This window comes from Alosa sapidissima, chromosome 17, assembly GCF_018492685.1.
Source record: "Alosa sapidissima isolate fAloSap1 chromosome 17, fAloSap1.pri, whole genome shotgun sequence".
Classification (NCBI taxonomy): domain Eukaryota; kingdom Metazoa; phylum Chordata; class Actinopteri; order Clupeiformes; family Clupeidae; genus Alosa; species Alosa sapidissima.
Window position 1 is genome coordinate 31,007,699 of NC_055973.1, and position 26,500 is coordinate 31,034,198.

A 26,500-nucleotide genomic window follows, 5' to 3' on the forward strand; every position below is an offset into this window, starting at 1 on the left:
CAACCATGCTATCGAGTATATCACCCAGCCATGCTGCTAACGAATACATCACCCAACCATGCTATCGAGTATATCACCCAGCCATGCTAACGAATACATCACCCAGCCATGCTAACGAATACATCACCCAACCATGCTAACGAGTATATCACCCAGCCATGCTAACGAATACATCACCCAGTCATGTTCATGAAGACATCACCCAGGCCTGATGTTCTCTGTGTCCTAGGTTCCTCATCAGGTTCTAGGTTCCTCATCAGGCTTGATGTTCTCTGTGTCCTAGGCTCCTTATCAGGCTTGATGTTCTCTGTGTTCTAGGGTCCTTATCAGGTTCTAGGTTCCTCATCAGGCTTGATGTTCTTTGTGTTCTAGGCTCCTTATCAGGAGAGGCCATCTGCTGGAGGGCACCTTTAACCAGGTGATGGCGTACTCTCGAAAAGAGTTGCAGAGGAACAAGCTGTACATCACATTCGTGGGAGAGGAAGGGTGCGTGACCACCCCATGATCATGAGTGTTTACTCTAATAAAGGAAGTAGAAGTGTTCAATACGGTAGAGACGGTCTCTGTCCCGTGCTGCATGGCATACAACCAGTTACATCATCTGTACTCTGTACTGTACAAAATGAAACACATCTTGATTGATAGGTCTGTTGATTGTTTGATAAATGAATTCATTGGTTGATTCACTGTCTATTTAGAACTATAGCGGAAAACAACATATAATGGAGAGTTCATGCATGACTATTGTTTACACATCAGGGTTTGTATACGGACCATTCTGCCATTCTGCCCCTCAGGCTGGACTACAGCGGCCCCTCTCGTGAGTTCTTCTTCCTGCTGTCTCAGGAACTGTTCAACCCGTACTACGGCCTCTTCGAGTACTCCGCCAACGACACCTACACTGTCCAGATCAGCCCCATGTCCGCCTTCGTAGAGAACCACCTGGAATGGTGAGGCCGTGTCCTTCCGCAGATATGTCCTCTGAGGCGTCCACTGTAAATTCAGGGTCACCATTTATGGTCCCCCAAAAATGAGTGGTTCTAAACAAACTGCCTGTTAAGGCTGGCTGGATTGACTTGTGTTCCTGTAAACCGCGTTATACACTATAAAAGCTCCAGTAATTATTGATCTCAATGTCCAGGGGATTCCAGCCTTGGCCACTGACAGATGTGAGGACCGAGGGGGGTTTGTTTTACAAATGGCTCTCCTCCTCCTGAGGTTGTATTAAACGAGTGCCTTGCAGAGACACACTGTCATTTTAATTACACACCACCAGAGAGGTTCACTGGTGGCCAACGCCACATTATGGACATGCTTGCAATTAGCAAAACATTCACTGAAAAAATTGCATTCATTTTCACCCAAGCCACACACCAAAAAACGTCCAACCCTCTTCCGCACATCCTGTATATTTCTCCAACAAAAACAGATTGTTTTAGAGTTCATTTTGTAAATAGAGAAAATGACATTGTTTGAGGTGGTTCTTCTGTTTAACATTACTCTCTCCCTACTAATCCTTCTGTGTGTGTGTGTGTGTGTGTGTGTGTGTGTGTGTGTGTGTGTCTGTGTGTGTGTGTGTGTGTGTGTGTGTGCGTGTGTGCGTGTGTGTGTGTGTGTGTGTGCGTGTGTGTCTGTGTGTGTGTGCGTGTGTGTGTGTGTGTGTGTGTGTGTGTGTGTGTGTGTGTGTGTGTGTGTGTGTGTGTGTGCGTGTGTGCGTGCGTGTGTCTGTGTGTGTGCGTGCGTGTGTGCGCGCGCGCGCGTGTGGTGTGTGTGTGTGTTTTTCAGGTTCCGCTTCAGTGGCCGTATCCTCGGCCTAGTTCTAATCCATCAGTACCTGTTGGACGCCTTCTTCACGCGACCCTTTTACAAAGCTCTACTCAGACTGTGAGTTCAACACACATCTGCTCTTTCCCCTTTCTGCCACTTGTGCTTAACGATAATAAAGACCTGCATCCTGCCGTTTAGGGATTCACAAGCATCATAAATCGTCCCAGAAACTCCATTTCCTTTCAATTCTTTATACACAAACAAATTGGCGTTAAATGTTTGTATTTCCATGTGTAATGTGCAGAGGTGTATGCATCTTGACTTGTGTAATGTGCAGAGGTGTATGCATCTTGACTTGTGTAATGTGCAGAGGTGTATGCATCTTGTGTAATGTGCAGAGGTGTATGCATCATGTGTAATGTGCAGAGGTGTATGCATCTTGTGTAATGTGCAGAGGTGTATGCATCTTGTGTAATGTGCAGAGGTGTATACATCTTGTGTAATGTGCAGAGGTGTATGCATCTTGTGTAATGTGCAGAGGTGTATGCATCTTGTGTAATGTGCAGAGGTGTATGCATCATGTGTAATGTGCAGAGGTGTATGCATCTTGTGTAATGTGCAGAGGTGTATGCATCTTGACTTGTGAAGCATTGCCGTTCATCTTTATTCTCATTAGCAGCACACTTATGCACAAAGTCCACACCCCCACACAATGCTTTGAAAAAGAAAACCTTCATAAAACTGGTTAGAGGCCCAACCCGCCTTTGGAGCCAGCTCTTTGCCACTTCTCTTTTATAAAGTCCTAATTGCCGTTGGACTCCGATCCAAATAAGTCTTAGGAGGAGGGAAAATAGGAGGGTCAGCTGAGGGTCAGCTGTGCATCGTCTTGCTCACTCCATTCTGTCCTTCTGCTTCTGCTCCAGAGCGACTGACCTGAGCGATCTGGAGTACCTGGACGAGGAGTTTCACCAGAGCCTGCAGTGGATGAAGGACAACGACATCACAGACATCCTGGATCTGACCTTTACGGTTAATGAAGAGGTCTTTGGTCAGGTACAGTACGCCGCCATCAAATGGCGTCTTTCACACAATACAGCTGTTGCTCTCGTCTCTGAGATCAGTAAAGGGTGAGGGGCAGCCGTGGCCTACTGGTTAGCGCTTCGGACTTATAACTGGAGGGTTGCCGGTTCGAACCCCGACCAGTAGGCACGGCTGAAGTGCCCTTGAGCAAGGCACCTAACCCCTCACTGCTCCCCGAGCGCCACTGTTGTTGCAGGCAGCTCACTGTGCCGGGATTAGTGTGTGCTTCACTTCACTGTGTGCTGAGTGTGTTTCACTAATTCACGGATTGGGATAAATGCAGAGACCAAATTTCCCTCACGGGATCAAAAGAGTATATATACTTATACTTATATACTTATATACTTAAAAAAACAAATACGCAGCACATAATAAAAGCACCCTATAGTATCCATCTGTTAGTTTCAAATCATTGGAAAAATATCATCCAGGATTCATGACCCGTTCTCATGTAATCTGTAATTTAGTCTTTTTTTTGTAGAGAAAAATGTGAGCTAATCATGCCATGTGAGCTAATCATGCCATGTGAACTAATCATGCCACGTGAACTAATCATGCCACGTGAACTAATCATGCCATGTGTTTGTCCACAGGTGACGGAGAGGGAGCTGAAACCAGGCGGCTCCAACCTCCAGGTGACGGAAAAGAACAAGAAGGAGTACATCGAACGCATGGCCAAATGGAGGGTGGAGCGCGGGGTGGTGCAGCAGACGGAGGCCATGGTCCGAGGGTTCTATGAGGTAACGTGGTACTGTGTTCTTCTATGAGGTACCGTACCTGTGCTGTGTTCTTAACGGTACCGTAACTATGCTATGTTCTTCTATGACTTCTAAGGACTGACAGCTAGGGATGTAGCAGAGTCATCCCAGGCAAATCTGTGCCATACAAATCTCTTACAAATCTCTTTCCAGCCAGTGGCTCTGCCCAGCATTTGAATTTGTACCTTTAGTACATAGGTTCTCAAAGTGCAGCCCGGGGGCCAATGGCGGCCCGCGACAATACTGTATCTGATAACATCTGTAAAACTGTTAAAACTGTACAACTGTACTGTGTGCTTTGAAAAGAATGAATCTCCGTTTAGTGGTGTTTAGTGGCCGTCAGGTTTTCCTGTGGTGCTTTGGTAGCTGGAATTGGCCCTGAATAAGGCCTATGCTGATAAGAAGCAAGGCACACTGAGACTGTTTGTTCTAAATAAGTTTGTACTTGAAATGGACTGCAACCAGAACTGTTATATCCCAAATTTGTCTGTTGAGGGTAGAGAACCCCAGGGATTGTGTGTGCATTCTTTCTTAAGATTTTCACAAGTTTTGCCAGGTTTAGCCTCAGTTATGAATTAAAATGTGTTTAATGCAATAAATATAAACTGCAGAGATGCAACCTGCTCATTAAAAAGGTTTTTTTTTTCTTTTTCTCCCCCCGCCCCTTTGGCGGCCCTTTCAATGTTGTTCAATGTTGGGTTCCTGAATTGGCCCTCACCAATCAAAACTTTGAGAACCCCTGATCTAGTAGATTGAAGTGCAGGATTATAGTTCACCAAACACTCTTTGCCTTGCCATCTCCACAGGTGGTGGATTCCCGGCTGGTGTCTGTGTTTGATGCCCGGGAGCTGGAGTTGGTCATAGCAGGGACGGCAGAGATCGACCTGAACGACTGGAGAAGCAACACGGAGTACCGAGGCGGTAAGAGAGAAGTGACCTCACCTCGGTAGCCGTGGCAACCTCCAGCACAGGGCTCTGTTGTGCAAGCATGTGGGATAATCATAGCTGTCAACCCTCCCGTTTTTTCCGGGTTTCTCACGTATTTTAACTTTTTTCCCCGCTGTCTTCCCGTTTTAATATTTTCCCGTAAATATCCCGTATTTTAACAATCTCATAACATTAGCTCTACCATCGGACTTGTCAGTCTCTGTACTGTTGTCCTGTTGCTACCCCCTCGCCCTTCCAGCGAAACAGATGTTTTCAAAGCATCGTTTTGCTTGCTTGAAAGCGACAGTGAGACTATTTAAGATGACAGCGTGGTTGTCGTGAGAGCACGATTCAGTGGCACCTGCATAGTGTACGGCCGCACGCACTGTGTGTATCGGCCTACCAGGCTACTCAGCTACGAGTAGAGAAAGAATTCCCCCTGTTTGTATTCACTCCAAGTTGGCCTACCATAACTTCCCAACTCTGTACTGTAGCCCATAAACTGCATGACAGGCTATTTATATTTTTCTCTAAAATAACCAAATGCATTTGTTCAACTTTATGAAGAAGAATTACGCACTAGGCTACTTGGAACGCACACATTTTGTTTGTGCAGGAGAGAGAATGGCAGTGCACAGGGGCATCGATTACAGAACTTTAGCCTTGTTAGGGCTGTATAAAGTTGACCAAATTAATATAGGCTGTTGTTAGGCGTAAATAAAGTTGGCTACTTTGTTGTATTGTTTAGCTGACCAATGCACAAGCTTGCAATTGTGAAACGGACTAATACTGCAACCCTTCCAACGTTGGAGGACGAATGTTGACATTTTCCCGTATTCTGCGTGAGAAACCCGGGAAATCTCCCTTATTTTCAAAGCTCAATGTTGACAGCAGTAGAAGAGGTAGAGGAGGTGGAGGCAGTGAGGATGTAGAAGAGGTGGAGAAGAAGATGGAGGAGGTAGAAGAGGTAGAGGAGGTGGAGGAGTTAGAAGAGGTAGAGGAAGAGGTACAGCAGATGAAGGGGTGGAGGGGCTGAGGTGGACTTCACAAGAGTAGGCAACTCTAGGCATCTACACGAGTAAACAACTCTAGGCATCTACACGAGTAAACAACTAACAACTCTAGGCATCTACACGAGTAAAAACAGCTGTAGGCATCTACACGAGTAAACAGCTGTGGGCATCTACATGAGTAAACAACTCTAGGCATCTACACGAGTAAAAACAGCCTGTAGGCATCTACATGAGTAAATGATACATGTATAGTACAAAAGTCGGCTTAAATGATACATGTATAGTACAAAAGTCAATTCAAATCAGTCAGAGTTAGTTCAAACTACTATAGCTTGGAAACTATCATGGTTCAAACTTATAATGTTGGTCCAACAGTTTTGGACAAATCGTCGTTAGTTAAATGTTAGCTAGTTGAACGATGCATTGGAGCATGTTAGTTCAGTGCTAACCTCCGTAACTGCACAGGAAACTCCAGAAACAGATCAGTGGTGTGTTCCCACCAGGGGGTCTGTGTGATGAAGACCTGGCCATGCATACCGGACCAACTGTCCGTAAATGCCCCCAAATTATTAATCACTCAGACGCCAGGGCAGTTCCATGCCAGATATGCTCATCTGGCTCTCATTGAGGCTAAGCTCTTAATTGCCCCTGGATAATTATATGCCCCGTTGGTGGCGCTTGACCCCTTTTTCCCCTGCGCCGCGGTGCATTCTGGAAGCCTTCGGAGGGCGCGTAGCCTCTGGCTGATGCAGACGCTGCCAAAGCAAACATTTGCTTGTTTAGCTTGCAGTTATTCATCTGGAGTGATGTGTGAAGAAAAACTGCCCAGTTCCCCCCTAGTGCGCGCACAAGCTTTGCGGTCTGGCAGGAGATGGGGGGTGGGGGGCAAAGAAAGCCTCTGCGCTCGTAACACCTCTGATGGCTTTGTGTTCTGAATACGAGGAGTTTATGTGTCGGGTATCTAAATCTGTTTTATCAGGCTGGCATGAGGTGTGTTTTAAATGTTTAGTTGGTGTTGGTGTTGGCTCCTCCTCTTACTCCACCCCTTCATCTGCTGTACCTCTTCCTCTACCTCTTCTAACCCCTCCACCTCTTCTACCTCCTCCATCTTCTTCTCCACCTCTTCTACATCCTCACTTCCTCCACCTCCTTGTCCACCTCCTCTCCCTTCTCCATCTCCTCCTCCACCTTCTCAACCTGTTCCACCTCCTCCTACCTCCTCCTCCTCCACCTCCTCCACCTCCTCCTCCACCTCCACCACCTCCATGTCTTATCTTCTGCAAGAGACGTCTCTTTCTTCCTCTTCGGTATTATTCCTCAGGGCACCGATTGCTCTGTTTTGTGGAACTCTGGTCGAATAGTGTTGTGTCCCATTAATTCAACGTATCACTTCATACACTTAAAACCACCATTAGTGTTGTGTACTGGACCAGGGCCAGATCAAGAGTGCATTCATAAATGCACCACATATCCCATAGAGCTCATAAATACACCACATATCCCATAATATCCCAGAGCGCTTGGCCCCTCCAGCAGAACACATTCATCAAGCCTCCATATTAGTTGCAGTTTACATTACACTTATGCCCCACTGATTCATTTGGCTGACACAGACATCCAAACACGTTTCCATGTAACTCTCCATCTGTGTGAGAAAGCTGACTCTTTGTGTGTGTGTGTGTGTGTGTGTGTGTGTGTGTGTGTGTGTGTGTGTGTGTGTGTGTGTGTGTGTGTTCTCTCTGACAGGCTATCATGACGGCCACATCGTGATCCGATGGTTTTGGGGCGCAGTGGAGCGCTTTAATAACGAACAGCGCTTGCGTCTGCTGCAGTTCGTCACGGGAACGTCCAGCGTTCCCTACGAAGGCTTTGCTGCACTCCGCGGGAGCAACGGTCTGCGGCGCTTCTGCATCGAGAAGTGGGGCAAAGCCACCTCACTACCCAGGTACGGGCAAAGCCACCTCACTACCCAGGTACGGCCACCTCACTACCCAGGTACCAACATGCCACCAGGCAAAGTCACCTCACTACCCAGGTACAGCTCTAAACATGCCGTAAAGCCACCTCACTACCCAGGTACAACCACCTCACTACCCAGGTACGGCTCCAAACATGCCATCAGGCACTGGTCACTACCCAGGTACGGCTCCAAACATGCCACCAGGCACTGGTCACTACCCAGGTACGGCTCCAAACATGCCACCAGGCACCGGTCACTACCCAGGTACAGCTCCAAACATGCCACCAGGCACTGGTCATTTTCTTGGGCAGAGAAATCAAGGCAGGTCAAATAACTCTATCTGACACTATTAGAGAGCAATCTCCCAATATTCAGACATCAGGCATTAATAGTACTGACCTGGCTGACACCAAACCAACCCTTAAACTCACAGTAGTTTCTTAGAAAGAAAGAAACGAGTGACTGGGTGAACTAATAGAGTGTTGCTCAGAACTGAACAAATATGGCTCAGGTTCCTCTGCAGAAAGAAACCAGTGAATGGGTGAACTGAGCAAATATGGCTCTCTGCGGGCTCGTGTGCTGTGATTCAGTTCATTGTTTGGAAAAGACCCTTTTGGTTGGTGTGTTTACATGCTTGCGCTGTACATGACACACTAGCACGGAGAGAAATTAAAAGTGAGCAAGGAGAAAGACTATGAAAGAGAGGTCAACAGTGGGTGCTAGATCAATGCACAGTCTTGATTTATAACCCTCCTCTGGGGTTACATTACATTCATTTGCATTGCGTTCATTCAATCCGCACCTAGAGGGTAATGTACTGTAAATCCCAACTAGACATACCTGTACAATGGAAAACTACAGCACAAAGGAGCCTTTGCCGTTCGCCTCATTTAGTTCCTCACCATGTTCAGTTCATTTTTTATGATATAAGTGTAAGTATATATACTCTTTTGATCCTGTGAGGGAAATTTGGTCTCTGCATTTATCCCAATCCGTGGATTAGGTGAAACACACTCAGCACACAGTGAACATACAGTGAGGTGAAGCACACACTAACCCGGAGCAGTGAGCTGCCTGCTACAGCGGCGCTCGGGGAGTAGTGAGGGGTTAGGTGCCTTGCTCAAGGGCACTTAAGCCGTTCCTACTTATCGGGGTTCGGAACCGGCAACCCTCCGGTTACAAGTCTGAAGCGCTAACCAGTAGGCCACGGCTGCCCCACCATGTGTAGCTAATATAAATGACTAAACAATGATCCATAATTAGCCATTTAGTCATGGCTGACAACACATGGCTCAGTATTAGTCTTAAGGCATATTCGAGGTGTACATTCCAAAAACATCAAGACTGGCTGACAGCGCACACATTCCAGCAATTTGTGGCACTTTGGCGCAGATTTGACCTTGTAGCACACTACATACTGTATAGATAGAAACACAACCAGTCACGGTGCCTCCTGAGCACCCTTCATATTCTCATATCCTATACTGGCAAACACAGCTGCTGTTCAGTTGAATTCATTACTCCAGTTAGCCTGTTTGTGGAGGGAAATGCAACAGGTGGCGGAAAAAGCACTTGATATGCACCCGGTGTCCCTGACAGACGGATATACAGCACATGTTTTATAGGGGAAACCCCAACCAAAGAAAACAGTTGGTGGGAATGTCAGTGGCTCTCCCAATGAATCCAGACAAAAGCGACGAGGAGGGCGGTCCTAAAATGGATAGGGATACAACACCCCAAGCCTGCAGGGACGAGGTGCTGTTTGATGGACAGAAGGCCCAGAGCCAACAAGGCTGGAGCGCTCAGGCGGACCATGTTGTTCTTGGCCCAAGTGTCCATTTGTAAGGCAAATGTAGTAGTCCTTGTGTGCAATGAGATTCAAATTCCTTTGGCATGTCATATTCTACACTGTAACACACACTATTCCTGCTCATTAAAAAAAAAAAAAAAATGGCCTGTGATTCCATCTACCTGACACACTAAGTCCACACATTATGGGTGAGTCCTTGACAACACATTCCTTTACGTTAGCACCATAGATGTGATTACAGTGTGATTATGGTGGGCTTTTGGGTACAGTGGGCTTTTGGACCTAATCATACATGCAGGCTCTTACAGTACAAGGAGTTTGGATCTTGCTGCACACACAGACCCCAACAGTTTCCTCCAGGTTGGAACAAAGCCATCCGAACTCTGGCTGGGACATTACGGGTTGCAGGCTGATTCTGCCTCTGACAGCGAAATATTAGCCCTGATGATTGTCATGTTGGCCGGTTGAAGATCCCACCAGGATGAAATTGTCACTCCGTGAAAACCTGGAACACAAGGGTTTAGCATGCAGCTTCCTCATGTAAACGGATGACAGTGATGCAAAGCTTTGTTGCTGGTGGTGCATTGCGAGTTTTGTGTCTCACCTTGAGATGTGCTTGTTGTTGTACTCTGACTTGGCAAACAACAAAAGGCTCTGGTCGGGGAGGGTGCCCTGTCAGCACTTTCTGGGGCTAATATTTCGCTGTCGGAGGCAGAATCAGCCTGCGTTTGTACAATCAAAAAGACTGCAGCTGGAAACAAGGGAGATTGCAGGTATTAGAGGAGAGGAAGGAGGCAGCTCTCAGTCTTCAATCAGGTCCAACCGGCAGTCTCCCAGCCAAAGTTGAGATGGCTATGTGCCAACATGGGGGACCATTTTGAGGTCCGTGTGTGCAGCAAGATCCAAACTCCCTGCAAGAGCCTGCATGTGTCATTACTGTAGATCCAAAAGCCCACTGTAATCACTGTAACACTGTTATCACATATAGATGTGTGTTCTCAAGGACTCATCCATATATGTGTGGACTTAGTGTGTCAAGTAGAAGGAATCACAGGCACATTTTTTTTATTTAATGAGCAGTAATAGTGTGTGTTAGTTACAGTGTAGAATATGACATGCCAAGGAAATTTGGATCTCGCTACACACAAGGACCACAACATTTGCCTTACAAATGGACACCGGGGCCAAGAACTGACGGAACAGCCTCATTTGCAAGGGTTATAATTTGGCCTCTAGAATTTCTCTGCAGATATTGCAGTGAATAGCAGCTATGCACAACCATTGGTTTTCTTAATGCACCTCTGATAGAGTAGTTACATGTAAACCTGCACTGTTCAGATGAATACATATATATAACAGGCATACATGTTCTAACGGTCTGCTCTTGTAATATTGTTAATTGAGCTTGACTTTTGACCCTTAACCCCGCCTCTCGTCCCCTGCAGGGCTCACACGTGCTTCAACCGTCTGGACCTCCCTTCCTACCCCTCGTTCACCATGCTGTACGAAAAGCTTCTGGTTGCGGTGGAGGAGACCAGTACGTTCGGCCTGGAGTGATGTCCTGCAAGCAGTGGAGGAGACCAGTACGTTCGGCCTGGAGTGATGTCCTCCAGGCTGGGGGGATGCAGTGACTGGCATCTCTTTTTTTAATGTGAATATGATTTTCTTTTTGACAAAAAAATGTGTATTCTCACTTTATTTTTTACTAAATCTACTGAAATATTCTTACAAAACAAAACAAAAAAACAAATGGATCCACAGACAGAGACTGTTGGCTGAAAATGTCTGCATGTCATGTACTATAATGGTCATGTTGTGTAATTGTCCATAGTATGGTGTGGGGTGGATACAAGGTGGGCTTGTGCAGGTCAAGCTGTGGGCAATAGTGATGACCAGGCCCCGGCCTTAGTTATGCTGTCCAGAAACCTCCGCTATAAAGCCCTGCAGTTCAGGCCCTAATTGCCCTAATTGCCCTCTGAAGTTTGCCTACAAAAAAGCTGCCATCTTTGAGATCCGGTATCTGGCGATTTTTCCAATGGGAAAATAACATGGGGATTTTGAATTATCGCACCTGTTAAACTCTCGTGGGGATGAAAAACTCTGAAATGCAGACGTTTTCCTGAACACACTTTTGTCCTCTGCCTTCGAGTGAATACTGTGATCTCCGGTAAGTGTAGACGGTACACTTTGATTTTTGCTACCCCAGAGCTAACTTGCAATGCAACTTGCCATAGGTAGTTAGCTTCAATTAACACCCGGATCTCCTTATATGGGCAAAGATGGCCGTTTTTGGTTCTTTTTTGTAGGCAAACTTCAGAGGTCTATTGCCATAGTCATCATGCCTCAGTAGAGAAAGGCCTCCTCTCTCACCTGAGACTCATCCAACAACTCCATCGGGAGTGACCTCCTGGACTGACCATCCCCCTGATGCCTACTCATGGTCATTATTATCCTGTATGCCCCTTTATTCAGAAGAGTTGGAGGAAGTATCAGTTTGATGGACAGTTAGTCCAGCAAACCAGTTTCTCCTCGTCGTGTGTCCAAATAAATCAGCATGCTTGTGCTGGAGATAGCTTACATGGCCATGCCTACCACAGTGCACTCGCGTGCACAAGCACTGCTAGACCCTGACAGCCATACTCGCTCACCTTCGGGTGGTCAAGTGTTGACACACAATCATTCACAAATATCTTGCGGTAGTGGGGTGCAAAGCCCACAACACGGATTGCATTTGATGAAGAATGGATGGATGGATGGATGGATGAATGAAGAGCGAGACCCAGTTACTGTATGGTTGATTGTGCTAAAGCTTACTGGCAGGATAGTTTGAAGGCGAGAGGTCCGTGGACTCAGGTGATGTAACGGTTCAGAGAGAGACAGAGAGCAGATTAGGTGAGGGAACATTCAGGCTTTGTCAAAGCTGTTCCGTCGCTCTGGCTGCATGTCAGCCTCCAGCTCAAGCCAAAAATAAGGACTTAATCATTTTGTCAATGGCCTCGAGCAGCACTGGACATCAGAGATGAGCGGTGCAGAGAGACAGGGCGTTGGGCAGGAACCCTGTCTCTCTCTCTCTCCATGCGTCTGAGCCATATCTGTCTTACAGTCTGGATATTTTGGGGTCTCCTAGCAAGCAATTGTTCACCATTTTCTCTGGCAGTCAGATGCATTTGTTTACTATCTATTTAATGATCACGACTTGACTTCTAACCATATATATATAGAATCACAGACTTTTTTTTTGGCTGTGCATAAAATGCCTTTATGAATAGTGATATGCCTTTTTATGCACTCAAATGCTGTCTTATCTACTGCTGAAGGATGCAAACGGAGGGTCAGATCTAACAATTACTAAATGATCTAAATGATATAATGTATTTATATTGAAGTATATATATATATATATATATATATATGAACAACCAGAGAGTCTTTCCAATATACTGTAAGATGGAGTGAATAAATTATCTTTGCACTGAAAATGGCAATGGGCAATATTCTGATTTTCTTTGGTTATGTATGAAAGCAAACTGATGAATGATTAATTTATTTTCTAATGGTTAATTTTTTATGCATTTTTATTAAATCACAAACTTGTTATGATTTGATTGACCTCTTTTTAATACTCTGAACAGAGTGATTTTGTGTCTTGTTTGGTTTCTTTCATCATTGTTATTATTTATTTTCTTACTTTTTGGTGTTCTTTGGAATGCCTTTAGAACGAAAAAGACCCTGGGGATTGTACAAGGTCTTAATAGCTTTGACTCCACATTTGCGTCACTTAACCTGTTTAAAATCTCTGCCTCTGTGTCCTTGGCTGAAGAGCTGTAATTTGGAGGAGATGGAAGTCCTTTCAGTGGGAAACATTCCTGTGGTGACGTGTGTGTGTGTGTGTGTGTTATACAGTGTGAAAGGAGACACACCTATCTTGTGTGGCAGTTGCTGTCGGTCCACAATGCTCTTGCACTATTTTCTCAATACACATGCTTTAAAAATGGAGCCTGTCAGCTCCGACAATGGTTGATCAATATTTACTTTAGTATCAGATTTAGTATATTTCCTCCCCAGCAGGTGGAGAAATACTTGTTGTCACTGTCAACAATGCATGTATGAGTATATTGTAAATGGAATTGTGGGAAAAATACGTCTTCCTGTGTATTTCACTATAGATGTTTTTTTTTTTTCTCACTGAGCTCCTTGCATTGTTTTTAGAGTTTCTCATATCAGTTGCAAGACTAAGGATATAATTTTTGAAGGCAAAAGTCCTATATTCAACATTTATAAGTACTTTTCTCAGATAGTAGATTAAAGTGTTTTAGGGGGCACGACTAGATTTTGGATTGTATGTGATGGCTATGATGTTATTGGGAAAGTTTCATTGTAAGAAGACATGTTAAGGTTGCTTGTCATGTTGGGGGTTTTGATATGTGTAAGTTTGTTTTTTTTTCCCTGTGGAAATACTGTGGTACATTTTGAAATTGCTGTGACCATGTGGTTTCCTGTTATTTGTTTTGGGTGTTTTTTTATATATACTTTAATTGTTATTGGTTGAGACTATGGCTAAGGGGTTGGGCTGTCCCTTGTAAGGTTGACAAAAATACCGGTAAGTTGACTGCTCCCAAGTGTCATTTTAAAGAGAAACTGTGGGATTTATCATGTAATTTGCCCAAAGAATGTGGATCAGTTTAGTAATCCTCCTACATACAGTATTGCATATTTTATCAAAGAACAGGTTCTGAATCCATTTGTTTGAAGGAAAAGGCATCTGGAAAGTGGAATCCAGTGCTCTTACACAAAAAAAAAATGTTTTCCACAAGAAGAAATCCCTTTCCAAACGTTAGCATACATGCAGTATCACAGGAATGTGTCATGACGAAGCTTTTTGTTCTGTACACGTTCTTTATGTCTCTCGTGCTTTACTTATTTCTGTTTATTTGCCTTTCTATGTTTTAAAATGAATGCTCACATATAAGCAAAATATGGACCGTCAGTGTCAGGTCAAACTTCTCAGGCTGTGCTTTTGTTTAGTCTCCTCATAACAGTGTACACTAATGTCAATAAACAATCACTTTGTACATGATAGTCCTTTCAGTCTTTATGTTGAAAAAATATTGATCATGGTTTGTATGCCTGCAGCACGGATAGCATGCAACCGTTTGTTTTCAAACTTTTCAGAAGTTGCTTTTAATCATTGAGTTCTCACCTGCATATCAAAGGGAATGCTGTTTTCTTTCACCCAACTACAGGTATTCCAATACCTGAACAGCACCTTGTCACCCTGCATTTCTCTTTTTTACCAGCAGAGGGCCAGGATCTCAGTTCTACTGAAGCAGCAAAAAAAAAAAACATGACACTCCGACTAGGCTTCGTTTTCATGTGATTTGGTGCATTATCTTATGTTGTAAGCCCCTCAATTGCAAATGGCTGGCTTCTTATCAACGTTTACTATACAGCAGACCCATATTTTATTTTTGACGTTAGACCCACATTTTATTTCACGTTAAGGCAATAAGGCACTACCATGTAGATGTAGTGCACAACGACAGCGCAAAAAGTAGACCTACGTTTATTTTCTAATCGTGTTTTCTTATCTTATAACATTTGTTTGGAAACTTGCAGTGCAACTGAGTGAGTTATTTAAAGACGATTGAAGTTAATTGAATAAGAACACTATTTGGCTCAGAGCCTACCGAATCCAGGAGAGCTGGGAAACCCTCCCTGTAGCACCACCCTATGTGGCGGAGCGACCTATCAATCAAGATCGTTACCACGGTTACTGAAGGCAAAGTATGAGGCTAGCTGCCAAGTATCCAGAGAGCTAAACAGAAGCCAAACTGCGCTGCGTGAAGGACCCATCATCAGCAGAGAGTAAATGTTGACGGAGTGTCCTCGTATCAGTTTAATATCGGGATCATATAATTCAGTTTGACATCAAAACAAAATGCAAAAGCCTATCGCACCGTACGATAGACCACTTTTGTCCTTTTTGAAATACTGTTAGACGGCGAACAGCCATCAGTCTAGCGGTCACTTTGTCAATGACCAGGGGAAAGTAAAGTACTTTAACGTTAGCGAGCGACAGTCAACGTTGCCTATTTTAAGAGATGAAATTCTGAAATATTTGTAACATTTGTGATTGTTATTACTTAGACTTTATTTTAGCTAAAACAATCGCCTAAGTTTTTGGCTGGTGCAGGTTAGCCAGGCGTTCGCCTGTTATTTGGCTAACTAGCTAACGCCATCAGTCCGTGTTTGTGTCCAAGTTTACATTTCGGAAACCAAGAAGTGAGCTTGTGGTCCAAACTGCAGTGATGATTCCTGAGTGCCCTCGGAACACCGATGCAAGAAGCCGAACCCGGTGCCATGCCCAGATGGCTGAATCTAACCAGAACCGCTCCGGTTTACTCTGTGAGATCAAAACCCCCATTCAGACCGGAGCTTTTACCGAGCACTACAACATTATACCGGGCAAAGAGCTTGGCAGGTGAGTGTAAAAGTCATGCATTGTTAACGTTACATGCTCTTACCAACTCATATACTGCCAGGTGTTGGTGGTGCCACGGCGTTGCGTTGCTGGTCAATCTCTGAATGGTATGAAGTGAATCTATGTTGTTATGTTAAGTGAGTCTATGTTGTAGTTATGATGTATTTTTAAATGCCAGGGTTTGTTGTTATGTCAAAGGTAGGGCCTACGTCTTATTTGTTTTCCTCTAATACTTTGCTGCAAATAATTGTTAGTGTAAGGTAATCCAAATGAAGAGGACATAAACTGTTACCTTTTGGCCACCAGAACATAAATCCTGCAGGGTAGTCTAATTTAGATGCCATTATTAATCATGAAGGAATTTCCACCAGAAGCATATAATCTGTGCTGACTCGAATGGGTTTTGAGCAACGTTAGCCTGCTCTGTGGCTTCACTTGTGTTGACTGTCTCTTACATGACATTGGACTTGCCCCAGACATTTGGCTTTAAGACTGTCACTTAGGTTAAGACGTAACGGTATGCAGTCCAGCCAGACGAATTTGGGACTAGCCAGAAGACTTTGGGAGCCCAATTAGACAGAAATAGCCATGTAGTACTGTCTTCCAAACACACAGGACATATGACATATTTTGTTAAGGTTTGAGGGTTTAACTGTTAAAGTGAATATGCCCCCTCATTGCGCCACCACTTTTTCAAACAATCAAATTATAATGCAGTATACTTGACTTTGATTCAGTGGATAATTAGCCCTTCTTCTCAGTGCTTTAAACATCAGATGAGACAAATTGAAACACCACATCATCACATGACCTAAGTTCCATATGGATCTGCACAGACTTAAAGTGTAATTCCAGCCAAAATATACCCAAGTCAAATGAAGACTACTCAAATGAAGACTACTCAAATGAAGACTACTCAAATGAAGACTACTCAAATGAAGACAGTATTTTTCGTTGATCACCCTCAAGCACACTGTGGATTTTTTTAATTTTATTTATATAGTATATTTAGTATTTAGTTTTGTTAGCTTTTCTTATCTTCTACTGTCTCTATTGTACAGTGGAGTTTAGTTATATGTTTATACTTATACTTATATTTACCATTTCTGCTGTAAGTGCATGTTGTGTGTTATGTCTGTATGCTACTGAGACCTTGAATTTCCCCTTGGGGATCAATAAAGTATCTCTATCTATCTATCTATCTATCTATTATCTATCTACCTACCTACCTACCTACCTACAGCGCTTGGCCTGGTATAGCCCCAAATAGCAAACAGTGGAAAAGGGCAGTAAGCCAAATGCTTCCCAAATAGCATTTTTTTAACCAGTAATATTGTTCAAAACAGCACCAAACCTCATCAGTAGCTTGCTTAGGGTCTCTACACATAAAACGAAGCACCAACAACCTAGTTAGCAAACCCGGAGTTTATTACAGAAGTCTGTTAAGAACACTTACCACCTGTCCCCCTACCAGCACCGCAGTCACGCTATCGGGAGAAATTCATTGGTCACCTATATTAACGATTTACGGCTCCCATTGTCTTCCATTCAACACATGTAAATAGAGGAGTCGTAAATTGGGCGATTTGGGGCTATAGTATATACCAGGCCAAGCTCTGCAGTGGTTGATCAATGTAAAATACTGTCTCCACGGCTTGCTTTAATGCAGAAAAAAACCCTTGGCTCAATTTTTGCCGGAATTACACCTTTAAGTATGCAACATTATTTTGGTTTGCCACTGAGATGATGTGCGAGATCGTCATTTGTTGAACCCAGAACTTCATTACAGATCCTTGGCTCACAACGAAGTAGGTGGCCAGTTCTAATCTGTCCAACACTGTTCAGCACAGGCCTTACATGATTCTAAAGCGCTTTTTGTTTACGGAGCTTTTTGGCACAACACTGAATCATTTGGCAGCCGAGTCTGCCGAAGTGCTGAATCATTTGGAAGCCCAGCCTAATAGTCTCACTCTTTTTTTTTTTTTTTTTTATGCAGCACTGTTTCGTATGACCCAGCAGTTTTCCAGGCGGCTGATGGTTGCATTATTTTAGTGCTTCTGCTCACTTTTATTGTGCGGTCGTTTGATGAAATGCCCTTAAGATGGTGTGTGGCTTGCAGTTTGTTTCATGTTCCTATGAAAAGACCAGACATATTTTGTTTTATCCATAACAGTTAATGTCTACTGCAGGACATCACATGACTCCCTGTGAACCCAGCCCCAGTTGTAGTCCTCGCCTGAAGCATATTATAAGGACATTTTTATTTTCCTCTTTGATGTCAAACAAAGTGAGCTGAGTTTAGCCCTGACCCAGTGTTGTGTTGGCTGAGTTTGTCTCCTGTGCCCTTGTTGCTTTTGAGTGTCGCCCATGAAGCAAAAGCAAACAGGTTAATATACAGAGAAGTGTTTACCCAAGAAAGCGCTAGATAATCAGTGTCCTCTAAGATTTAATCGCTCCGAACTAAAGTGCCCTTTGAGACTGGAAACTTTCTTGTTACTTATAAAGGGCATTCGGTCTTAACTACCTCCCTCTCTCTACAATAGGCAAGAGGTTAAGGGAAATGTACAGTGTGGCTGTGATCTCAGCCGGATCCTGTTGCATATCTGATTAGTATGGAACATGTAGCCGGATCCTGTTGCATATCTGATTAGTATGAAACATGTAGTCTACTTCATATCTGATTAGTATGAAACATGTAGTCTACTGCATATCTTATTAGTATGAAACATGTAGTCTACTTCATATCTGATTAGTATGAAACATGTAGCCGGATCCTGTTGCATATCTGATTAGTATGAAACATGTAGTCTACTTCATATCTGATTAGTATGAAACATGTAGTCTACTTCATATCTGATTAGTATGAAACATGTAGCCGGATCCTGTTGCATATCTGATTAGTATGAAACATGTAGTCTACTTCATATCTGATTAGTATGAAACATGTAGTCTACTTCATCTGATTAGTATGAAACATGTAGTCTACTTCATATCTGATTAGTATGAAACATGTAGTCTACTTCAAAGGAATAGCTTGGCTTTATCCATACTGCTTGATCAACAATTCTTACACCCTAAGCCAAAGTATTTTGTTTCACAAGTGAACGTATTTACCTACTTATAAACCTACAAACTTATGGCCGTCTAAAATTGAGTAGGTTGCTGCAGTAGATGGTAACCTTCTGCTATAGCGATCAGACGAATGGCACTCATTGAGACAGTAGCAAAACAAAATAACTCCTCTCTATGGGGCGTCTTACTGTGATGATGGTCCCTACCGATCTCCAAAACAAAATAACTCCTCTCTATGGGGCGTCCTACTGTGGTGATGGTCCCTACCGATCTCCTTCTCAACAGTATGGCTACTCTTCTAGGTCAGGGCTGCACTGAAAATCATATGGCTAAGTGCTTAGGAAGGCAAACAAACTGAAGGAACGTTTGGCTGTTGTCAGCAATTCCACAGTGACCGATGCAAAAGAATAGCTCTGGGGCTTGGGCTGTGAATTCTGCTGGTTTGGGTCCAGCAGACCTGGTTTACTCATCTCTGGACCCAGCATCCTCAGACCAGAGTGGACGTGCGTGTGTGCGGTAGAAGCCTGCGTCCCTGCATCCGGATTGGCTGCTGGGGGTTTGTATGTATGTTTGGCCAGAGATGCAATCGCATGCCGAGGCGGCTGGTTCCCATAGGACGAGCCTGGCCAGAGCGTCATGCCTCATTTGCTGCCAGAGCGGGGCAGTAGGAAAACATTCACTTTCAGCTCACGCGTGCTATTTTTAGACGTCCATATAGGGCCTGGACTGCCCCTAGCAAGGCACGAGAATAGTGTGTACAGAGCCTCGGAAGTAAACTGAATTACCCTCCAATTGACTGTGCTTGAGCGGTTTGAGGGAATCCCTGGTGTAAGGTTAGAAATTTCCGTTCTGCTGGCTACTGGAGGATTTTTGCAGAGTGTGTTTCTTGCACAGAGCGGAAGATCTCCAGTGAATCTTCTCATCCGAGCCTAGAGGATGTTGGCTTAAAACTCAAACAAAGGCAGCCACAACAGCCATAATAGTTATGGTCGGTAGAGATATTTCACTCATTTGGTTGTTAGATAGTAGGAATTAATGAACGGTACACTAGGAATGTGTCTGGCAGGTTGGCAGTTGCCTACTCTTTTGTTTGGGCTGGTCTTGGGTGCTAATAACTGTAATGCTGTAATTAATGAATTAGCAGATCTTGTGGCACTACTGAAGTAAGCCCTTTTGGACACAAGGCTTATTAGTTTGCTAAGCTGTCTGAATTCCAGGTCTTAGCCAACTTTACTGACTTGGTTGCACGTTCTTTATACAACCAGACCAAAACATGAGCATTGTTAAAAAGCATGGCTGATACTTTTATTTTCTTTCAGCCAGTAGCTTAAGTATTTTGGCAGTATTGGTCTTTTCCCTGAACTTGCTGGGAAATTTGAGCCTTTCAACAGTTTCCCACGTGATCTAAAGATCGATGTTGGTTACATTTAGTTTGGTCCCCCTGTAAATTTGGGACATTTCCTCTTGTCCTCTGCCACATGTAATGCTGAACACGCACATAATTTAATAACCTTGATTCTGTGACATTGTTTTCCCACTTCAAAGAGGTCAGTGAGAGTCAGAGCATACCTCGTACACCTCCTGGGTGCCACTTGTGTCATACGCCATGCCATGCCACCTCCTGGGTGCCCCTTGTGACGGAAAGCTTTCCATTGTCACAGTAAATACGTGTCATGTGCCCACATCACATCCCCCCCGTCACCTGACCTCCCACTGGTCCTTCATCAGAGAGGAATCTCTGCCCTCCCTCATTAAGGAAGGGAACGCAGCTGGAGCTGGCCTGGGACTGCAGGGCTGGAGACGAGGGCTGGGCTGGCACTGTGTGTGTGTGTGTGTGTGTGTGTGTGTGTGTGTGTGTGTGTGGGGTACGTTGCAAGTACGCAGAGCAAATTCAGTGAGGCCCATGTGTGGGGTTTCTGGTGGAAACAGGATGTGAGTGAGTGAGCTCTTGTTGGGTGGATGTGTGCAGTGTGTTCCCCATTTATATACACACACACACACACACACACACACACACAGTCTCATACACAGAGAGAAAAAGGCAGAGAGAGATCAAGGCCCTGCAAACTTCCCCAAATGTTTTTGAACTTGGGTTGCCCACCCCCCCGCCACCACTCCCCCACACACACACACACACACACACACACACACACACACACACACACACACACACACACATGCTTCCTTCTCACAGAAAAGGACCTCTGTCCTTGTATTGACAGCCAGATAGAATGCCATGACATCATCGCCTCGCTTTTCACGTTGGCTCCCGGGGCCTCAGTCAGATGGCATCTGCTGATCGCCGTGGAAACCGTTTGGGCAGGGAGCGAGTCGGAACTCGTGTGTGTGTGTGCGTGTGTGTGTGTGTGTGTGTGTGTGTGTGCGCGTGTGTGTGTGTTGAGGGTGGGGGGAGGATGGGCATGTGAATAGCAAGTTTGTTATTGAGCCTCCGTGGTTAGTTCCCTGTTAGCCTAGCGGGCTGGTGCTGAAGAGATTTGGGGGGGGGTGATGTCAGGGACTTGATGAGGGAGAAGCGGTCATGCTCTCCACCTCCTCTGTGGTCATCCCGTTAAGTGGATCTCTCTCCTCTCCGTCACGGGCCCTCTCTCCGCTAACCACACTGCTGCTCTAACGAGCTTTTGACAAGGTCCCCCCGGCACCTCCTCCCCCCCTCCACTGGGCCTAATCCGTCTGATTAAAACTGATTTCATACTGAGGCCTTTCTGCGCTCCTCCGCGGAAGCGTTCATGGTCTGCTTGAGCCAGACTAAGACAGCGTCGTCATGGTGAGCCCTCCGCCTCCTCGCGCACATTTAGTTTGTCAGATTACTCCTCATGTCCCAAGGTGTGTCCCCCCCAAAGACCCTGATGATGAAGTTCCGCCAGAAGAAGGCGTTTTTGTTTATGTCTACAAAGGCACGGCGACGTTAAGCCCAGGGCCGTGATTGTTTGCAATTAGGACCGTGTAACGGAGAGTGGACGAACGATGAAAGGCCGCGATCGGTCTGAACAAAACCAAGCGCAGGGGTGCAGATGAGGTAATGCGCTTTCCCAAGGCATTTAGAAAATGTCTAGCGCCCCATGTGAACGGTGGCCCCCTTCTATGCGAGAGGGTCACATGTCAGAGTTCATTATATCCCTCATAGGCCCTAAGTAAACAGGCCTCCAGTTTCAATCTAGGACCAGCGGAAAGAGCTGGAACGTTCTCATATATTGTCTTTTCTCTCTGTGTTTGGGTGGGCGGAGGCTCCTTGAGTGCTTCCCTTGTTGTGATTCCACGGCTGGAGGGGATTTAGGAGCTGCCTCATTACTCGGGCACGAGGTGCTAGTTGTTGATTAATGTGTTGTGTCTTTGTGAGGAGCAGCTAGGTTGGCAGGTGACATGGTTAAAATCACAGCCTCTGCACTCAAGGCAAAAGAGCATGAGCTGTTGATCACCCAGAGTGCACTTGTTCTGGCAACATTAGGACATGGGCGTCTTCCAGAGTCATTAACTTCCCTCTGTGTGCGCTATCGCCTTTCAGTCCGTGGTAGTCTTCAGTTTGAAAAAATGTTGAAGTGTGTACAAGCGTGTGTGTGTGTGTGTGTGTGTGTGTCTCTGTGTCTGTGTCAGTGTGTGTGTTTTTAAAGTGGTTTGACAGCTCTACTGACCTGGGAGTGGTCCAGCTAAGTGATTGTGTGTATTTGTGGCCTACTTACTGATGGGTTAGAAAAACCATTCAATCCCTGACGCACTCACGTGCACCCTCTCACAACAGCTGGACAGAGCAGGGAGCCAATCCCTAGGCTTACACCAGTTGCCCTCGCTCTCACCCCCCCCCCCCTTCTCTCTCTCTCTCTCTCTCTCTCTCTCTCTCTCTCTCTCTCTCTCTCTCTCTCTCTCTCTCTCTCTCTCTCTCTCTCTCTCTCTCTCTCTCTCTCTCTCTCTCTCTCTCTACCCTACTCCTCAGACACCACCCATATCATGCTTCATTGTTCTGTGAGCCCCACCCTCAGTACTTAGAACCAGAGCCAACCTGTCAAATTCCAGCGTGTTCCCTTTTAACAAGGACAGGTCTGTGGAGGATGCATCCGTGTCTAATTACCCCACCGTCTTCCCTTTTAACAAGGACAGGTCTGTGGAGGATACGTGTCTCAGTGACCTCGCGCGTTGTGTGTGAATCTGGAGCCCGGTGGTCAGGGGGATGACCGCACCGCATGCAGGGCTATCTCGGGTAATAATACCCTCTAACCCCTTTTGCCTCTCGTGTAAAATGGCACGTGTCCAGATGGTTGGAGCGAGAGCTGCTGCTGCTGCTTCGCCCCATGAAGCAGGGCTGTCTTTTGGGGGCTTTGCAGTCAACTGTTAAATGCACAACAAGAGCTGAGAGGATTTAGCGTCGGCCCATGGTGGACACTGGGATGGTGTCTGGCCAAGTGCTGAAGCGACTGCATGTCAGACTGAGCAACCACTGACAAGACAAAGCAGAAACAGTAGCATTACACATCCAGCTGAAATTACACTCAGTTATTTCCATCTTGTGATCGCAACTGTTGCTTTGTCTTGCTTTGGTGTTTCCGGTTGTGGATTACCGAACCATATAACCCCTGTGTAATCCCCCCGCCCCCCTCCCCCCTTTTGAAATAAGGAGCATGCCAACAGTTATTATCTTGCTGCAGAATGTGTCCATCATCATCTCTCTCTCCCTGTGGTTCTTTTTCAGTGGCTCAGTGCCTGTTTGTCCAGAGCCGTCCACTTCATGTCCTTCCCTCTCTAGCTCCATCTGTCAGCATCCCTAAGGCTTGAACTGGGACTTAGAGTGACCCAGTGATCTCCTCAAGTATAGGGGTCAAAGCCCTCACCGTGTCTCTCCAGAGAAAAGAGAAAGACAAAGCCCTGGTCTGGCTTTGGGGGCCGACTGGCGTCAACCACGCACTGAACGTTAATGCCTTGATTGGAGAGATCAGATCCGTCGGCAGGTCCACCTTACGGCCGACCCATACGGCACGGTCAGCCGGAGAGGAAAGGACCGGAATGCCTCAAATTCCTCCGTTATGCAAAAAGCACCTGTAGCCTCATTCTAAGCACAAAGGTGAGCGTGTGATTCTGCATCAAGTCTGCATCCCTCTGCTCGAGATGAGGAGGACACTGTAAGGGGGCCATTCATGAAGGAACGTGGGGAAGTATTCAGGTCCTGGCATGCAGTCATTGCTGGAGCTTGTCCAGGGCCAGCCTTATCATATTAAATCCTCTCGGGGCTTGGAGGCACGCCACCCCACTGACGCGTATGGGGGAATAAAGATGGCCATTAATTTTCAGGGGAAGTGGGCTTGGGGGTTGCTCAGACCATTACTGATTAAAAATAGAGCCGACCAAGCCAGCAAGACCAAAGAAAAAAAGCAAAACCAAAATGCAGAAGTGTGTCTCCTGCGTTCAGACCCCCACTCTCATCTTCCTCTTAGTTTGCATCAGCTCCGAGTTGAACTGGCTAAGCTCACCATGCCATTAGCATGTCCAAAACTGATGTCTGTGGCAGAAAAAAGCCATATGTTCCCTAATATGTGTTTGTTCTCGTTGGCTCTGACGTTGCGCTTCACTGTGGCACGCATGAAAGCGGCTCTTTTGAGGGTGTTGGCTGCACGGGGCCACAGGCTTTTGGGAATGTGCTGACGCGGCGGCAGGAAGGGCTTGCGGACTCGCTTTTTTAAAAAAGCCAGCAGAGACGTGGCGCTCTGGTCACCCCAAATCACAGCCCCCATGGTGCAACTCCAGCAGCTCACAGCCCCCATGGTGCAACTCCAGCAGCTCACAGCCCCCATGGTGCAACTCCAGCAGCTGCTGCAGCAATGCTCGGCATGACATCAAGGCCTTCGGACAGGCAGTGGACTGTAGTTTGTACTTGGCGTACGCCCCTGTGCTCTCAGTGGTTGACGTGGTAACAGATGCCCTCTCGGCCCCTATCGCGGGCGATTTTAATGAGTTTGGAATGAAGTTGAAGGAGCAGAAGGAGCCGTTTTCATATCCACGAGTAGCAGAATTTGGACAATTCCTTCATGTTTCATTGCCCTTCACACTGAGCTAGGCCCGAGGTATTCAGACTACTGGGCTTCAAAGCTGCATTACTCACACTCCGTGAGTGCCAGGCATGCTGGAGGTGCTGCCTGGAGTTTAGCCAGCCAGCAGTCAGCCAGTCCGTTACCCCACCACTCCGATCCCAACACACCTCCTGAGAAAGCAAGGGGTCTTGAAGCAGATTAGAAGATCACCTGTACCCAAGCATTCCTCAATGGGCCAGCGCTGTTCAGGAAGCCAGTTTGGGATTGCAGGAGCTAAAAGAAGGAAAAGACATTATGCCTAAAGGAATGTCATAACTGAGAAGTCAAGTGTGGGGAAAGCCTATTAGCCTGGTTGATTGGTCTGTTTCAAAAGTGTGGAAGGTGCCATATTGTACTTGAGGCTTTGTGTGATTGAGCTTGCGGCTAAGTTATAAAGAATGCTTTAGCTTATGCCCGCGCCATATTCCCCCCCCCCCCCCCCCCCCCCCCCCGAGACGGTCATGAGACCAGCCCCCTGAAGAATTTTCACACCGTTATGTAAAAGATGGCTATCGCCACGTGTTTGTTTGGCCAGTTTGTTTATCCCATCACTCTTTGTAACCAGGGCCACCACCATGTTTATTCCTGTCCCTCACACACCCTTTCTCCTCAAGACACAATCTGGGCCTAGTCCTAATTTCCTTGTGTACTCACACACTCGCAGGGATCTGTACTGAAATGATGATCCCCTGGAGACATTAAAGACTCTATCTATACTCTTAAACACATTTGGATATACTCACACGTCCAGACAAATACAAACACGCATATACACACACACACACACACACACACACACACACACACACACACACACACACACACACACACACACACACACAAAGCCCTAAGTGCTCCTGAGGGCCACTGGGAGTGACCGGTAATTAGCGACCTAATGGGATTGCGGTGGTTTCAGCGTCACTTGCCTCCCTCTCGCCATCACCTTCCACCCACTGGCCATGTAAACATGTAAACACTGTCTGTCCACTAGCCTGTCCTCATCATCCACCCACTGGCCATGTAAACACTATCTGTCCACTAGCCTGTCCTCATCATCCACCCACTGGCCATGTAAACATGTAAACACTGTCTGTCCACTAGCCTGTCCTCATCATCCACCCACTGGCCATGTAAACACTATCTGTCCACTAGCCTGTCCTCATCATCCACCCACTGGCCATGTAAACATGTAAACACTATCTGTCCACTAGCCTGTCCTCATCATCCACCCACTGGTCATGTAAACATGTAAACACTATCTGTCCACTAGCCTGTCCTCATCATCCACCCACTGGCCATGTAAACATGTAAACACTATCTGTCCACTAGCCTGTCCTCATCATCCACCCACTGGTCATGTAAACATGTAAACACTATCTGTCCACTAGCCTGTCCTCATCATCCACCCACTGGCCATGTAAACACTGTATGTCCACTAGCCTGTCCTCATCATCCACCCACTGGCCATGTAAACATGTAAACACTGTCTGTCCACTAGCCTGTCCTCATCATCCACCCACTGGCCATGTAAACATGTAAACACTGTCTGTCCACTAGC

The 26,500-nt window shown here is 45.8% G+C and overlaps 2 protein-coding genes across 2 annotated transcripts in view; both read left to right on the plus strand.

The window, feature by feature from the left end:
* LOC121688051 (E3 ubiquitin-protein ligase HECW1) overlaps positions 1-11,364 on the plus strand; it is a 99,669-nt gene extending 88,305 nt beyond the window's left edge. Inside the window, exons 24-31 of the mRNA XM_042067370.1 lie at positions 373-486; positions 798-950; positions 1,786-1,884; positions 2,691-2,820; positions 3,441-3,587; positions 4,412-4,526; positions 7,292-7,490; positions 10,761-11,364. Coding sequence (XP_041923304.1) covers positions 373-486; positions 798-950; positions 1,786-1,884; positions 2,691-2,820; positions 3,441-3,587; positions 4,412-4,526; positions 7,292-7,490; positions 10,761-10,872 — 1,069 coding nt within the window. The 3' untranslated portion in view covers positions 10,873-11,364. The remainder of the gene's footprint in view (positions 1-372; positions 487-797; positions 951-1,785; positions 1,885-2,690; positions 2,821-3,440; positions 3,588-4,411; positions 4,527-7,291; positions 7,491-10,760) is intronic.
* A 3,726-nt stretch (positions 11,365-15,090) lies between these two features.
* stk17a (serine/threonine kinase 17a) overlaps positions 15,091-26,500 on the plus strand; it is a 37,392-nt gene continuing 25,982 nt past the window's right edge. The window contains exon 1 of the mRNA XM_042067219.1: positions 15,091-15,796. Coding sequence (XP_041923153.1) covers positions 15,624-15,796 — 173 coding nt within the window. The 5' untranslated portion in view covers positions 15,091-15,623. The remainder of the gene's footprint in view (positions 15,797-26,500) is intronic.